Source organism: Geotrypetes seraphini, chromosome 14, assembly GCF_902459505.1.
Source record: "Geotrypetes seraphini chromosome 14, aGeoSer1.1, whole genome shotgun sequence".
NCBI classification, from domain to species: Eukaryota; Metazoa; Chordata; class Amphibia; order Gymnophiona; family Dermophiidae; genus Geotrypetes; species Geotrypetes seraphini.
The window spans coordinates 28,162,623-28,177,601 of record NC_047097.1 but is presented as its reverse complement, the minus strand read 5'-3'; the positions used below and the strand labels follow the sequence as shown (position 1 = coordinate 28,177,601).

At 44.6% G+C, this 14,979-nt stretch overlaps 1 protein-coding gene across 3 annotated transcripts in view; it reads left to right on the top strand.

Moving 5' to 3' along the window:
- The window catches only part of LOC117348530 (membrane-spanning 4-domains subfamily A member 4A-like), a 53,241-nt gene extending 43,529 nt beyond the window's left edge, over positions 1 to 9,712 (top strand). For all 3 annotated transcript variants that reach the window (XM_033920769.1, XM_033920768.1, XM_033920771.1), the window contains exons 4-7: positions 173 to 229; positions 2,273 to 2,449; positions 5,256 to 5,375; positions 8,199 to 9,712. In XM_033920769.1, the coding sequence (XP_033776660.1) occupies positions 173 to 229; positions 2,273 to 2,449; positions 5,256 to 5,375; positions 8,199 to 8,345 (501 nt within the window). In that variant the 3' untranslated portion in view covers positions 8,346 to 9,712. The remainder of the gene's footprint in view (positions 1 to 172; positions 230 to 2,272; positions 2,450 to 5,255; positions 5,376 to 8,198) is intronic.
- The last annotated feature ends 5,267 nt before the right edge of the window (positions 9,713 to 14,979 follow it).

The following is a 14,979-nucleotide window of genomic DNA, read 5'->3' as shown; positions in this document are numbered from 1 at the left end:
AAAATACTTGAAAATCTGAATAAATTCATGTAAACCGTTCTGAGCTCCCTTGGGAGAAAGGTATAGAAAATTGAATGAAAAAAATATTGAATCTACTGATGCATCGCACAAGGAATTAGTCATGCAAACTGTTTCTATGTTTAATTGCATTTATTTACTTGTTCTTTCTCAGTTCATCATTTCTGGATCCCTGTCTGTCGCAGCTCAGAATCATGCACACATGTGTTTGGTGAGTGATCAAAAACCCACCTTCTCGGTCAGTCTGTCCTTTCTTTTTTTTATTTTAAAATATGCTGCTGGTGACCTTGGAAGTAAGAGACCAGAATTATCTTCTGCTGGGTTAGAAGATGATGGTACTAAAGATGTGCTTTTTTTTTTTAAGAAGAGAAGGAATTTGGAATTAGCTCTTACCTTTTCAGTGGTTACTTATGGCGAGTCACCTTCAGGTACTAATTTGTATTTATTTATCCCCCCGTCTTTCCCAAGGCGGGTCACAATGGAGTACATACACAAGCAGAATCACAAACAGTACAACAGATCGAACATGAATAAAATAATATTGAGATATGTTGAGAGATTAATGATCACTTCCTATTAAAAGTTCATAGAGGAATTCAGAACGTTTAAACCAAGACCTCAGCAGCTACACTCAAAAAAACATCAGTTTCGTTTTATTTTGAGTTTAACGTAACCAGCCTCTTCATCAGTCTTAAATCGTAATAAGTTTAACTCCAGTTGCATAAATATATAAATATAAATATTACTCATCTCAAATATTTCTCGGGACTCCGCCATGAATTCACGTTTCCCTTCATGCTGTTTCAAGGAGTTTCCCCTCAAGAGGACTTCACTGTCATTTACCAAACTTTAAAAAAAATCGTAATAGAAGGGCGCCCTTGTTTTAAAGACAGGAAACTGATTGTAGCTTATTCAAGGATGGAGTCAGGGTGGCACAGGAGTTACCCAGTTTACAGTGATAGTCTGGCCATGAACCGAACAAGTTCCTGAATCCTGGATAAAGATACTGTAGAAAAGGAAAAAAGCTGTCCTAATTTTATCAAAGCACTTCTCTGGGTATCAAGCTGAATATCAGCTGATACCTAAATAAAACCCAGTGACCAGACATTCAGGGCTAAATATTCAGGTATAAAAATCCTGCAGTATCTGGCATTTAAAAAAAACCAAAAACCAGTGACTGCTATGGGGTAAATATCAGGAGGAGAGCTTACTTGGATAGCACCTGAAACTTGCCCTTTCTAAATTCTCAGCTTCTCCCTTGCTTTCCTCTCTCTCTGTCCCTTCAATATTTGAATAGTGTCAGGGAGGCTAGAAGGATTTTTTTTTTTTTTTGCCGACTTTGACCTAGATTCACTAAGCAAACCAATCGTGTACCGATCGGTTTGCGAGCCCTTTACGACCAGATTTCCCTCCTGCACTATTCACTAAAGCCTGCAGCGATCCGATCCCGATCGCCCCATGCAAATTAATAAAACCCCATGCAAAACAGCCAAGCGATTGATTCACTAACAATTGCTTGGCTATTTTGAGTAGGGTTTTACTACTGACAAACCCGACTGCTGCAGACTTGTCGGTAACTGAATTACTGACAGGTCTGCAGGTTTTTTGACAGACCTGCCTGTCTTTTTTGTTCATTTTTTTCCATGGCACAGATATTTTGTGTGTGTTACACATGCAAAATATCTGCCCCATAAAAAAAAATGAAAAGACAGGCAGACCTTCTCGTTCTCCCTACCTTTTTGGTCTACTATCTTTTCAGTCACAGTTATTCAGCTCTGGAATATTTTACCAAGTTATTTGCATGGAGAAACATCATTAGAAAAATTCAAAGGCGTTTATTCTATGTTTAAAATCTTATATTTTAATTTCTAATTAATCTTCATTTGCAGGATTCAATTTTTTATCTTCCCCCTTTTTATTTCTTTTTACTTTTTAACTCCCCCCCCCCTATGTTACCCATATTTGTTCTCTTTACTTTAATTATTGTAATTCATCTCCTTATCCTTTTGTACCTGTATAGAATTTTGTATGTATATATTATTCGTTAATAAAGTACTATATTGTTTTTCCCCCATTTTTAGATTTGTAATATGCTTTGAAATATTTCACAATGTGTGCACATCAAATTTTAATAAAATCTTGAAACTTTATGATAGATAAGGTCATCAGATGTGAGAGGTTAACGAGACTGACAAAGTAAAAACTAGATGAAGCAAGATGGAGAGAGAAAACTTGTTCTTCTTAACTTTGCCAGGTAAAGGGAAGCTTGGGGATGAATATCATGAGCTCCATTTCTGCATGTGTTGGAATAATTATCATTGGCCTCGATCTTGGCGTTGGCATTAACCTTTACTTCTATAACAGCGATTCATACAGTTGTTACAATTATGAATATGGAACTGACTGCTTGAGGTACAGAAGTGCCTTGCTGGTAAGTTTTACTGCTAAATGTTGAAAGTCATAAACAATTGTCTTAAATTATCAATAAAACTTGTTTTGCACAACTGTTGTCAAGGCTGTTAAATGGGATTAAAAAAAAATCAGCAATTGTTTTCTGTACAGTGTATTGTTTAATTGTGCTGTAAGCCAGGTCAAGCAGGTCATAATAATGGTCATAGCTTTGGCATTCATTACCCTCATAAGAAGCCCTCACAGTATTCAAGCTGTGTAATGCAGCAGCAAATGTATCACGCCCATTGCCAACTTCCAGCCCTGTTGGCTCACCATGTGAGTCTCTAGCAACCTCAACTGCAGAGTCTGGGTGGAGTGCACATTTATGAATAAAATTTATAAATACTATAAGTTATCTGAGGACAAGCAGGCAGCATATTCTCACATGAAGGTGACACCATCCACAGAGCCCCGGCATGGACAGTCAAAAAGTGCATACACCTCCCTTCATATTCGCGGGAGTTAGGGGCAGAGCTGGCCCGCGAATATGGAAAATTTGCGAATAACTTTTGGACCGGCTGACCCATCCCCGCCTCCCTCCTGCATCCCGGACCTTACCTGGTGGTCTAGCGGTGACGCGGGGCAGGAGCGATCTTCCTACACTCCTGCCCTGTGCAGTTCCGTCATCGAAAATGATGCTATGAGTTTCTGTGGTTTCACGAGACTACCACGGGAACTCACGGCAGCCATTTTCGATGATAGCTCTGCACGGGACAGGAGTGTAGGAAGATCGCTCCTGCCCCGCATCACCGCTAAAAGCAGGTAAGGTAGATTCACTAGGGGGGATCCTGGCACCAAAAACCACGAATAGTCGAAACCGCGGGTTCCGAAACCGCGAATAAGGAGGAAGGAGTGTATTGCCACTTTAAAATTTTAAGACTGTCTGTGCTGTGCATGTACTGTGCTGGTGTCTTCCGCCCGATGTCACCTCGCGGGGACATCAGTTCTCGGTTTTCCTAAGAGCTAAGAAGCTGGCTGTTTGAGTTTCTCTAAGCGCATCAAACTTACTACAGTTTTGCACCTTCCCATTCGGTTTTTCTCTTTTCTGTTTGTCATATTTATTTATTTATTTAAATTCTTCTCTCTTTAATTTTTTGAAAATTTGTGATTTTATATCAATTTTTTTTTTTTCAGGTTCTCTCCAGCCTATTTTAAGGATGTGAACATTGAGTTTTTTCCAGGTCTCTATCTACTCGGCTTCCCTGGATCACCCATTTCAATTTTGGGCCTTCTGCCCTCCAGGGCCTCTTCTCATGCCCAGAAACATCGACAATTTTCGGCTTCCCTCTTTCTTTTCAGTTTCACTATTGAGGCCTTTGACTTGGCATCAGAGATATTCCCATCGATGTCAAGGGCACCTAGCAAATTCAAGAAGTATTCTCATTGTAATTGGGCCATTTCGGCCACTGACCTACACTCTTGGTTTGTTCAGTGCCTTGGGCCCTGTCTACTGGGATATCAACTGCAAACTTTGCTCCTGTTTGCAGATTCGAACAAGAAAGGCAAGGAAGCTTCAATATGAAAAACTATTCAGTGCCACATTGAAAATATTGGATATGCCAGGAACTACAAATTCCGATGCTTACCATACCCCAGCATTGACACCTGCATTGACTTCTGCATTGGCTCCCTCAGCACCAAAATATATTGAACATACCCAAAGCCTACATCAGTACCACAATTCTCCAATGCTAGGAAGAAGACAAAGGAACACGGGCAAGAGCTTCAACCAACACCCTCTGGATCTCGTTCTTCTTCCACTTTGATGTATTCCAAAACTGACATCGAGTAGATTGTTCTCCATCACTTTAAGTTCTCTTTCCTCAATGTCTACTCTTACCTCTGAGCTCGCCCAAGCACCTCAGCACCTTCTGCACCAGTGTCAATATCAGTACTGGCGCCATCTGTTCACGGCCAGCTTAAACTACTACTACAGAAGGGGATAGCTAGCAATCTAAAACTGTCACAGATGCAATCTGTATGAGACCTGTTACTGGACCAAACTGATGAAACCAGAAGTTACATAAGAAGGAGGGACTTGGCCAAAGGTTCCATAGCAGCCCTGTGTGTGAAGTTTTTGACCTTTTCCATTCCTTGTTGATACGCGGTATATATAGATTTTGCGCCTCGGTGACTGTGTCCTTAAAAAGAGACCAAGCTTGCTCTAGCGTTTTTACAGTATTTATCCTCTTCTTAATCTTCTTCCCCACCATGAGTCTCATCCCTTTGTAATTCCCTTTTCGGAAGTTCAGTGCCGTGGCCATCGTTCTGGACCGATGTTTCGCCCCTGCATCCAGGTCGAAGCGGATTATGTTGTGATCGCTGTTTCCCAGCATCCCTTCTACTTCTACACCTTCCTAGCCAGCATGCTCTAGCACTTTTGGTGCCTTGGGGTTCGGTCCCCTGGTAGCAAGACTCACTTCTGGTTGTTACTGAAGCTTGAACTTAGGCTGTGTGGCTCCATGTCGATCCTGAGGACTTTATCAGGTGTCGGCTGCATCTCTCCCCCCTTTGACGCATGTGGAACTGTGGGAGTCTGTCTGTTTTGAAAATGGGCGTTTTATCTACTAGATTTCTGGATGTTTTTTCCTAATTAGATTTAGACGTTCTGTCGAAAATGCCCCTCCACGTCATCCTTTTATATTATTATTTGAATTGAATATTTTTACTGCTGTAATTGTCTATTGTTTGTTTAACCAATTCTTGCTGAACACCACCTTGAGTGAATTCCTTCAAACAGGCAGAAAATAAATTCTAAGATATAAATATCTCTATTGTTTCTTTAGAATGTGGTCCCTGGGATTGAAGGTGTTCTTCTGCTTCTGATGCTCCTGGAGCTCTGCATCTCAATATCCACCTCTGCATTTGGATGTAAGGCTTCCTGCTGCAAGTCCAATTCCAACATGGTAAATCTCTTAGATTTATTTCATTATGATAAAGAGCAGAGGCCAAAATTATTTAACCAATGAACAAAATACTGAACACAAGGTCAATCTTCCTCCCCAAACCCAACTTATCACCACAGTTTACCATTCTGCTCCCAACTCATCTACACTTATGCTATTCCTTCCAGTCCACTCTGGCTCATCTATACAAACCCTATTCTCCTCTCTCATCCAGACCTCAATAGTCCTTCTTCCCTACCTACCTTGTACACATCATACACTTTATTTTCTCTCAAACTAGCACCACTTCTTTCTCAGTCCTTCCCCACCTTAATGTCTTCTCTTCTTATTGTTCTGTTTTCCCCTCACTTCTTTCTCCCAATGTCATGTGACTTTTGTGTCGGGATAAGATGCTTAATATCCCTCCATACTTCCTCCACTCCTGCATTCTATATTTCTCTGCTCTATACTTTCTCCTGACACGATACCTTGCTCCTTACTAATTCTTCCTCACATTAGATTCCCTCTCACTTTACCTTGATTAGTGCCCCTCCCCTCAGTGGAGTAGCAAGGGTGAAAGGCGCCCCCTCATATGCCCCCATCTGCTTCTTCCTCATCCCATCCTGCTGCACACCCCTTCCCTTCCTCTGACATCACTTCCTAGGCGCGGGTCCAGGAAGATATCGGAGAAAGAGCAGACACTGGCGCGAGCAGCAGGTTGGGGTTGCTGCTCGCATCAGGAATGTTAAAAAGATAAGGGGGGAGGGGAAGGGACGTGCACGGTAGTGAAAGTGGGGTGGGGAAGGATCAGGAGGATGGGTGCCGGCACCCCCACCAAGACGGCGCAGACCGCCCCTCTTTTACTACACCACTGCCTCCCCTGAAGGCTAGGCTCACCCTTTCCTCATACCTCCCAAGCAGATGGGGAGGGAAAGGCCCACCATTTTGAAGAGGCGGGCCTGCTGGTCAGAGGGAATAGGCATCCCTCCAGCAAGCCATCGTAAACAAGGTAAGGGGGAGGGGGCGGGGGATCATCAGAGGCATGGGAGGGTGTCAAGTGGGTGTTGCTTGGCGGTGAGAGGGAGTGGGCATCTCTTTTGCTGCCGTGGGAGAGTGCTTGAGTTCAGCAGTGGGCAGAAAATAATGGTATATATTGAAGAACTAAGCCCAGTACTGGCAGACTTGCACGGTCTGAGTCCCGTATATGGCCATTCAGTTGAGGATGGGCTGGGTTGGTTTAGAAGGGCTGGACTGAGCTTTGACGGAGGCTCCAGTAGATGGAACCTATGCATAGTACGAGGCAGAGCTCTGTGTTTCTGACCCAGAAATATCTAAGAAAAAGAACAATTTAAAGTCAATCATTAAGTTGTAGAGTATATGTTTGGGCAGACTGGATGGACCATTCGGGTCTTTATCTGCCGTCATTTATTATGTTACTATGCCATGAGGCGGGATGCGATTGACTTCAGCGGCAGGCGGGAGTGGGCACCTCTCCTGCTGCTGTGGGGGGGGGGGGGGGCTTGACTTCAATGGTAGGAGGGAGTGGGCATCTCTTTCGTTGCTGTGTGTGTGTGGGGGGGGGGGTTGTTAGCAGTGTTGGGTGATTGTACGACATGGCAAGAGAGTGGGCGTCTTTCCTGCTGATCTTCGATTTGGGGTTTATTTTAACTTGTGTTTGTGTTGGGGGTGGGGTCCGAGCTGTTAAGCCTATGTTTCCTGTCAGTGCCTGAGCCAATCAACGCTCAACTACTGATCAGAAAGTAAGACAACAGCTCAGAACTGTCAGCAAATTTTGGCCGCAGATGTGGCACAATGAGGTTAGAGAATCACTCGGTGATTTTAGAGAATCACTGAGTGATCATTTTAATAGTAATGACGTTTTTGTACTACATTTGCATGTCAGTATCTGAGATTGCCAGAAAACTCTGAAAAGACCACGGTAAGCCGTTTTAATAATCAGCGGCTAAAATACATGCACACTAAACCAGCTGGAACCGGTTTAGCAAGCACATTAAAGGCAGATTTTAGTTTTGAGAATTTGGCCCTAAGTGGTTGGCTTGGGAGCCAAGTTAGCTATGACACTAATGCCTTTTGCAAAAACGGAAATTGGCACCTCATTTGGTGGTAACAGCTTTGGCATAATGTCCCCCTCCTTTATTAGTGGTGACTCCAGCACAACATCTTTCTCTCTGCTTTTACCCCTTCTTTGGCCTCCATTCTTTGCCCAGCACAATTATCCCCTGCTCCCCTTATTCCATGGCCCACATTATGTGGATGGATACGGAGGCAGCACAAATATATGGCAGTACTCCCTCATTCATCATGCCCTACATAGCTTCACAGGTCACATCCCCCTCAAATCTAACCTTAGCAGAGCCGTGGAGACAGTGGTATTGTAAACCAGGCTGTAGTAGCTAAGCATAGAGGAGAACCAACCAAAGACCCCCTTTTCCTCTTCCAAACTCCATCCATCTCTCCTGTAATCTCTTCATGCTCCTGCCATGCTATTTCTTTGGGATGATACAGTATAATAAACCCATTTAATCCAATACCACTGTCTCCCATAAGATGTAAATAGGGATGACTGTTTTATTATTGTGAAAAACAGATGGCATTCTCTATTTTCCTTTTAATTTTAACTCAATCATAGGTCTCTGCATTTCAGTGCTGCGATAGAGGAACTTAGATAGTGACATTATTCAGATGAGGATTTTAAGATTTTAGTTGTTATGAATTTTAAGTCTGGCAATAATTTTATGTTTGTTCTTAATGAATGTAAACTGTTTAGTCTCTGAAACAGTAAAGAAAATTTTTAAATAAATATATATGTTCTCTTTCTTTTAGCAATCAGTCATCACTGTCCCAAATGAATCCAGACCAGAGATGTTCGTCAATGCTGTGGCTCCACCAATGTATAATGTAAAGAATCAGAACAGACAAGAAGTCAGCTGTCCATCTGTGCCAGCACCAGCGTACACTGAAAGTGTTTAATTCAAAAGTCAACCTTCCAGCTATGGCAAGACTGGGGTATAATGAAATTAATTCATGCAGAACTTAAGTCAACTGTCCTTCCACAGCACCGCTGATAACTACTAATTCTGAGTAAAGTAGGTTCCCCTGAGAGGAGAGTGAGGGAGAGGGAGGGGATAAAAGATCCAAAACAGTGTCCTACACTAAACATTTTAGGATCTGGACCATTTGTACCATTCTTCATAATCTCTTCCTCCTCCTTTATCTTGCCCATTCTATTATTACTCTTCTCAACTTCACCCTTATTCCAAAAGACCCATCCCACAGAGCACAGGTTGGCAGATGTGGGCTAAACCTATAGCCAAAAATTAGCCTAATTTCCAGTATCAGCATATGACAGCTGGGGCCCCCACATTACTCCAATCTGGAACAAAAGATTTTTATAATTGGTCATTTTGAATAGCATGGGCTCATATAATCTCCACACACAATCCCATTCCTAAAGTATATTCACTTACCTTTTTTGCCAACACTTATAGCAACATAATAGAGTACTTATTTAGAACGTTATATTTTTTTAATTTGGACTCTTATCAGAGAATCTCAGCCCTGTGACTCACTCCCTTTGTCACTGGTCATTATGGGCCCTTTTGCAAAGCTGCAGCAGTGATTCTCCTGTGGCAAATACACCAAAGCCCATAGGAATTAAATTGAATTTGATTCATTTGGCAGTGGAGAATCGCTATCGTGGCTTTGTAAAAGGGATGCATCCATGTGCAAATAAGGTTGTTGAATGACTTTAGAATTGGTATTTGGAACAAAAGAATCATTTTAAGTAAGTTATCCCCTTACTGATGATTTTCCAGTTGTACTACTATAACTCCCTTTTTGATAGGCCAGCCTTATAAATTGTTGTATATATTGCAATTAGTTTGAAACATGAGGTCAAGATCTATAGAGAAAAGGCCACTCCAATGAAAATAAGTGGAACAGTGCATTGGTTGCCAATATCTGCATGGATTAAATTTCAAAATATGAGGTTACAGTCTGTGCACTAAGATTTCAGAAGCCATCACTCTGTCCGCTAAGCATTGTCTTGCATTCTATTTTAAGGATGACAAGGATGATTATAAAATACTTTTCCAGTGATTTTGTTGCAAAAAAGGATGACAAGGATGATTATAAAATACTTTTCCAGTGATTTTGTTGCAAAAATATTGAGATCAAGTGAGATTGCATTGTTTATTAATTTTGTGGTCTTGATTTTGCTTTAATCTGTGTAGCTTCAGACCTTTTTTTTTTTCTTTACAATCCACTATTAGCTTGGTGCTGTTCATTAATCTATACCTTCATGGAAATAAATGTGCTTGATTGTTGTTTGTCCATCAGTATTTTTCTGCACTTCTGGCTGTAATTAAGATATGAAACTCAGCATGCATGAATGATTGCAACTTACTATTATTTAGACAATGGAAGATTATGTTTACACCTTTGATAATCTTCTGTTAGTCCCTGGAGGATTCCATATGCTAGGTGTTCAATCCCAACTCGCAGTCTGGGTGTTGCAGAAATCTAACAGAAATTGAAATCTTTTCAGAACACATACTGCACTCCCCCTAGTGGTAGAATCAGTTCAGTCCCAAAGCTAAGCACATACCTGTCAATCCAGGACAAGGAAGTACAGGGGAAAATCCCCCATCAACACAAGTAACTCATAAACTGGTTTGTTCTGCAAAATATTAACAAGTAATAAACAGGCACAAAGGCAACATTGAGAAACCTGCTATGCGCAACAAGCACCCCAAGAAAGGCCTTCGGTAATGTGTTTACTCACAAAAACTCCCCACAGAATCTGGCAACTGACTGTTAAATCTTCAAGCCTCAGAAAGTAGCAGGCTACCACAAACAACTGAGTGAATACAGAGAGGGCGGATCATATGGAATCCTCCATTCCGTTACATCCTTTCCGGATTCCATACACTAGGTCAGTGTTTTTCAACCTTTTTACACCCGTGGACCGGCAGAAATAAAAGAATTATTTTGTGGACCGGCAAACTACTAGGACTAAAATTTAAAAACCCCATTTCCGCGAGCTTGGTCACCTCAGTAACTATAGAAAAATAGACAAATATAGCGCAAAATATAGACAGCAGATATAAATTCTCAAAACTGACACGTTTTGATCACTAAATTGAAAATAAAATCATTTTTCCTACTTTTGCTGTCTGGTGATTTCATGAGTCTCTGGTTGCGTTTCCTTCTGTCTGTGTATCCTTTCTTTCATTTCTTTCTTTCTGCACTCAAGCCCAAGAATTGTCCTCTTTCCTTCCCATGTCCTTAGTGCCCCCATCCCATGTCTTTAGTGCCCCCAGTGCCTCCTTCTCATGTCCTTAGTGCCCTCCTTCTCATGTCCTTAGTGCCCCTTCCTGTCTTTAGTGCCTCCTTCCCATGTTCTTAGTGACCTCAGTGCCTCCTTCCCATGTCCTTAATGCCCCTTCCTGTCTTTAGTGCCCCCAGTGCCTCCTCCCCATGTCCTTAGTGCCCCTTCCTGTCTTTAGTGCCCCCAGAGCATCTTTCCTGCCCCTTCCTATGTGTTTAGTGCCCCCAGTGCCTCCTTCCCATGTCTTTAGTGCCCCCAGTGTCTCCTTCCCATGTCTTTAGTGCCCCCAGTGCCTCCTCCCCATGTCCTTAGTGCCCCTTCCTCTTTAGTGCCCCCAGTGCATCCTTCCCATGTCTTTAGTGCCCCCAGTGCCTCCTTCCCATATTCTTAGTGCCCCTTCCTGTCTTTAGTGCCCCCATTGCCTCCTTCCCATGTCCTTAGTGCCCCTTCCTGTCTTTAGTGTCCCCAGTGCATCCTTCCCATGTCTTTAGTGCCCCCAGTGCCTCCTTTCCATGTCTTTAGTGCCCCCAGTGCCTCCTTCCCAACTCAACTGGATTGCAGCCCTCAAGGAGGGACTTTGACACTCCTACTCTAGAGGTTTGCGGTCTGCTGTCAGGTAGAGATTTCGTCCGATGATTTGCCACACTGGTCATGAAATCATCCATTTGTCCTTTCCAAATGGCCTTTGTCCCTTGAAAGGAGGGTAGCCTTAGAGGTGGAATCTCCAGCCCCAATGCCTGATCCATTCCAGAGCATTCTGCAGGCTGAGATCGAATAAGCCGAAACTTTGCTCATGACTTATGTGACCATTTATTTTTTTCATCAAAAGAGGACATCTATTAATTGTCAGTCCCACCCCCAATTTCTTCCAATCATTTTTCATGTACACATATCTTATTAATTCATAATGATAACCATAAAATTTTTTTAAAAACTACAAAGCACATTATACGCAGAGAAAATTTTAATTATCATTTATATTTGGGGGGGGGGGGTTCAAAGATGTCAAGGCAGATGACTTTAAAATATGCAATGTCACCTCAGTACCTATAGAAAAATAGACAAATATAATGCAAAATATAAACAGCAGATATAAATTCTCAAAGCTGACACATTTTTATCACTAAATTGAAAATAAAGCACAGTTACTTACCTTAACAGGTGATATCCAGGGACAGCAGGCAGATATTCTCTACATGTGGGTGACGTCATCCACGGAGCCCCATCGCGGACAGATTTTCAAGCAAACGATTGAAGATCTCAAAGTTTGCTAGTGCTGCCCATGCATGCGTGTGCCTTCCTGCTCCACTAGAGGGCACATCCTCACCTCGTGGTCTTCAGTTCAGATACCCTGTTTCCCCGATGGTAAGACATTGTCTTATTTTTTTTGGAAGGCCAAAATATGCTCTAGGGCTTATTTTCGGGGGGATGTCTTATTTACCCATGAAGAAGACTACAGTACACAGTTATTGTTGAAAAAAAACAGAATTTTATTACCTGTATATGGTACAGTATAATGGTAATAACGGTAGTTGTCATTACAAACCAGCATAACCAGACAATGTCTCCGACTCTCCAGTCGCCCGCCCCGACTCTCCTCTGGCCACCCCGACTCTTCTTTCGCCCGCCCCGATTCGCCTCTCCCCCTTGAAGTCCTGTGCCCACCCTGAAAGCCTGATGCCCCCCCCGACATCCGATTCATCCCCCCCCCGCAGGACCGCTCGCACCCCCACAGCCTCCCGACCCCCCCCCCCATCATGTAAAAGCTCCTACCGGTGTCCTGCTGCTTCCCCTCTTGCCCCGCCGACTCCCCGACAATATCGGGCCAGGAGGGAGCCCAAGTCCTCCTGGCCCTGGCGACCCCCCCCCTAGTTGTTCGGGCCAGGAGGGAGCCTAAATCCTCCTGGCCACGGCGACCCCCTAACCCCACCCCGCACTACATTACGGGCAGGAGGGATCCCAAAGAACCTCCGACCGCCCCCCCAGCCGACCCGACCTCCCTGGCCGACCCCCACCCCCCTTATCTTTCTGTAGTTGGCCGGACAGACGGGAGCCAAACCCGCCTGTCCGGCAGGCAGCCAACGACGGAATGAGGCTGGATTGGCCCATCCGTCCCAAAGCTCCGCCTACTGGTGGGGCCTAAGGCGCCTGGGCCAATCAGAATAGGCCCGGGAGCCTTAGGTCCCTCCTGGGGGCAGGGCCTGATGCACATGGTCGGGTTGGGCCCATGTGCCTCAGGCCCTGCCCCCAGGAGGGACCTAAGGCTCCCGGGCCTATTCTGATTGGCCCAGGCGCCTTAGGCCCCACCAGTAGGCGGAGCTTTGGGACGGATGGGCCAATCCGGCCTCATTCCGTCGTTGGCTGCCTGCCGGACAGGCGGGTTTGGCTCCCGTCTGTCCGGCCAACTACAGAAAGGTACGGGGAAGGGGGTTGGGGGTGTCGTGGGGGTCGGCCAGGGGGGTCGCGGGTCGGCTGGGGGGGCGGTCGGAGGTTCTTGGGGGGGGGGGGCGGTCGTTGGGGGGAGGGGGGTTTGCGTCGAGGGCAGGAGGGCCTGGGATCCCTCCTGCCCGTAATGTAGTGCAGGGTGGGGTTAGGGGGTCGCCTTGGCCAGGAGGGTTTGGGCTCCCTCCTGGCCCGAACAACTAGCGGGGGGGGGGGGTCACCAGGGCCAGGAGGACTTGGGCTCCCTCCTGGCCCGATATTGTCGGGGAGTTGGGGAATCGACGGGGCAAGAGGGCTTGGGCTCCTTTTTGCCCCGATCGTGTCGGGGAGTCGGCGGTCCTTCGGGGTGGGGGTGCGGGTGTGTGCGAGCGGTCCTGCGGGGGGTGAATCGGACATCGGGGGGGGAGGGGGAACTATGTAAAAAAAATTTTGTAGGGAGGGATGAGGGAAGCTGCCTGTGTTTCCTGGCGCAGAGTCACGAGCGCGCGCTGCAGTCCTGTCACTTCCTCCTCTTCACTTCATGATGAGGCATGGCACGCAGCCATGGAGGCAAATAGGTAGACGAAAGGACCACAAGGAGTCACCCAGCGTACCACCCGATTCGGGTAAGCGCAGGTATCGGTGGGTGGCTTATTTGCGGGGGGGGGGGGGGGGTGCCTTATTTTACATTTTTTTCTAAAATGGGGGGGCAAATCTGGCAGGAATTAAGGAGCCTAAGGATTCCATGCCTGCAAGTTTTGAGGCAAAGCGAAGTGATTTGAAGTTACTGGAGAATTTAAAAAAATAATTTTTGTGCCAAATAATGGTACCAAAACGCTTTTAACAAAAAGAAAATAACAGCGATTGCAGGATTTTACAGGTGGAGGAACCTAACGGAAGAAGCGGAAAATACAAAAACTGAACCCCCGATTTTCCTCATATGCTGTTATAGCCTTAACTCACCGTGACCTGTGCTGCAGCAGTCTGTCTCAGCTGCAAAGGTAGCTGAATATGGGAGAAGAAATCACTACCTCAAATGGATCGTCCAGAGCTGAATCTTCAGGCTTCCAGTCTGACTGGTATCTGACCAAGCTTCAAACTGCCATAGACATGAAAAAAGGGGGAGGTGAAATGCAGCCAGCATCCTGAAATTCCCCACTGAGCCCCCAATGGATGCCCAAGAGCCTGCACTGAAGCCCTTGCAATGCAGCAGGTGAGTGATGCTACAAGGGGAACAGACCCCGAGCACCAAAATGATTCTACAAGCTAGACAACAGTCTTGTCAGCTGCAGAAATCAGTTTGCTTCCTCCCCTCACAGGTAGAGCTGGACCTTCGACTAGGGAAGCTCTTAGCTCTTGAAATCACCAAAATACCATGAAAAAGACAGAAAAAATAAAAGAAATATACAGCGCAGATCAGAAAGACTCCTTCTGACTTGCGTGCACAAGAAAAAATTGAAGGGGGCAGCAGAGCCTTCTGGTGAAGGAGGAGGTATTCAAAAGCTAGAGTGGCTATTATCTGTCGTCCAGAATAACACACCTATTGCACTGGAATAAAGAAATATATAGAGTAGATTTAAAGACACCATCTGGCTCAGTGTTCTTCAACCTTTTCACACCTATGGACCAGCGGAAATAAAATAATTATTTTGTGGACTGGCGATTGAAGAACACTGGGCTAAGTCGTGCCCATCTCCACCCAATCTCCGCCCCAGACCCTGCCCCCATAATAGTACTACTTATAACACCATTTTTTCCATCCATTTTTCATATATACTCACATACAATATAATCATATTAACAACACAGAATGGTTAACCACAAAATTAAAATACACAAAGCACACTGTATGTT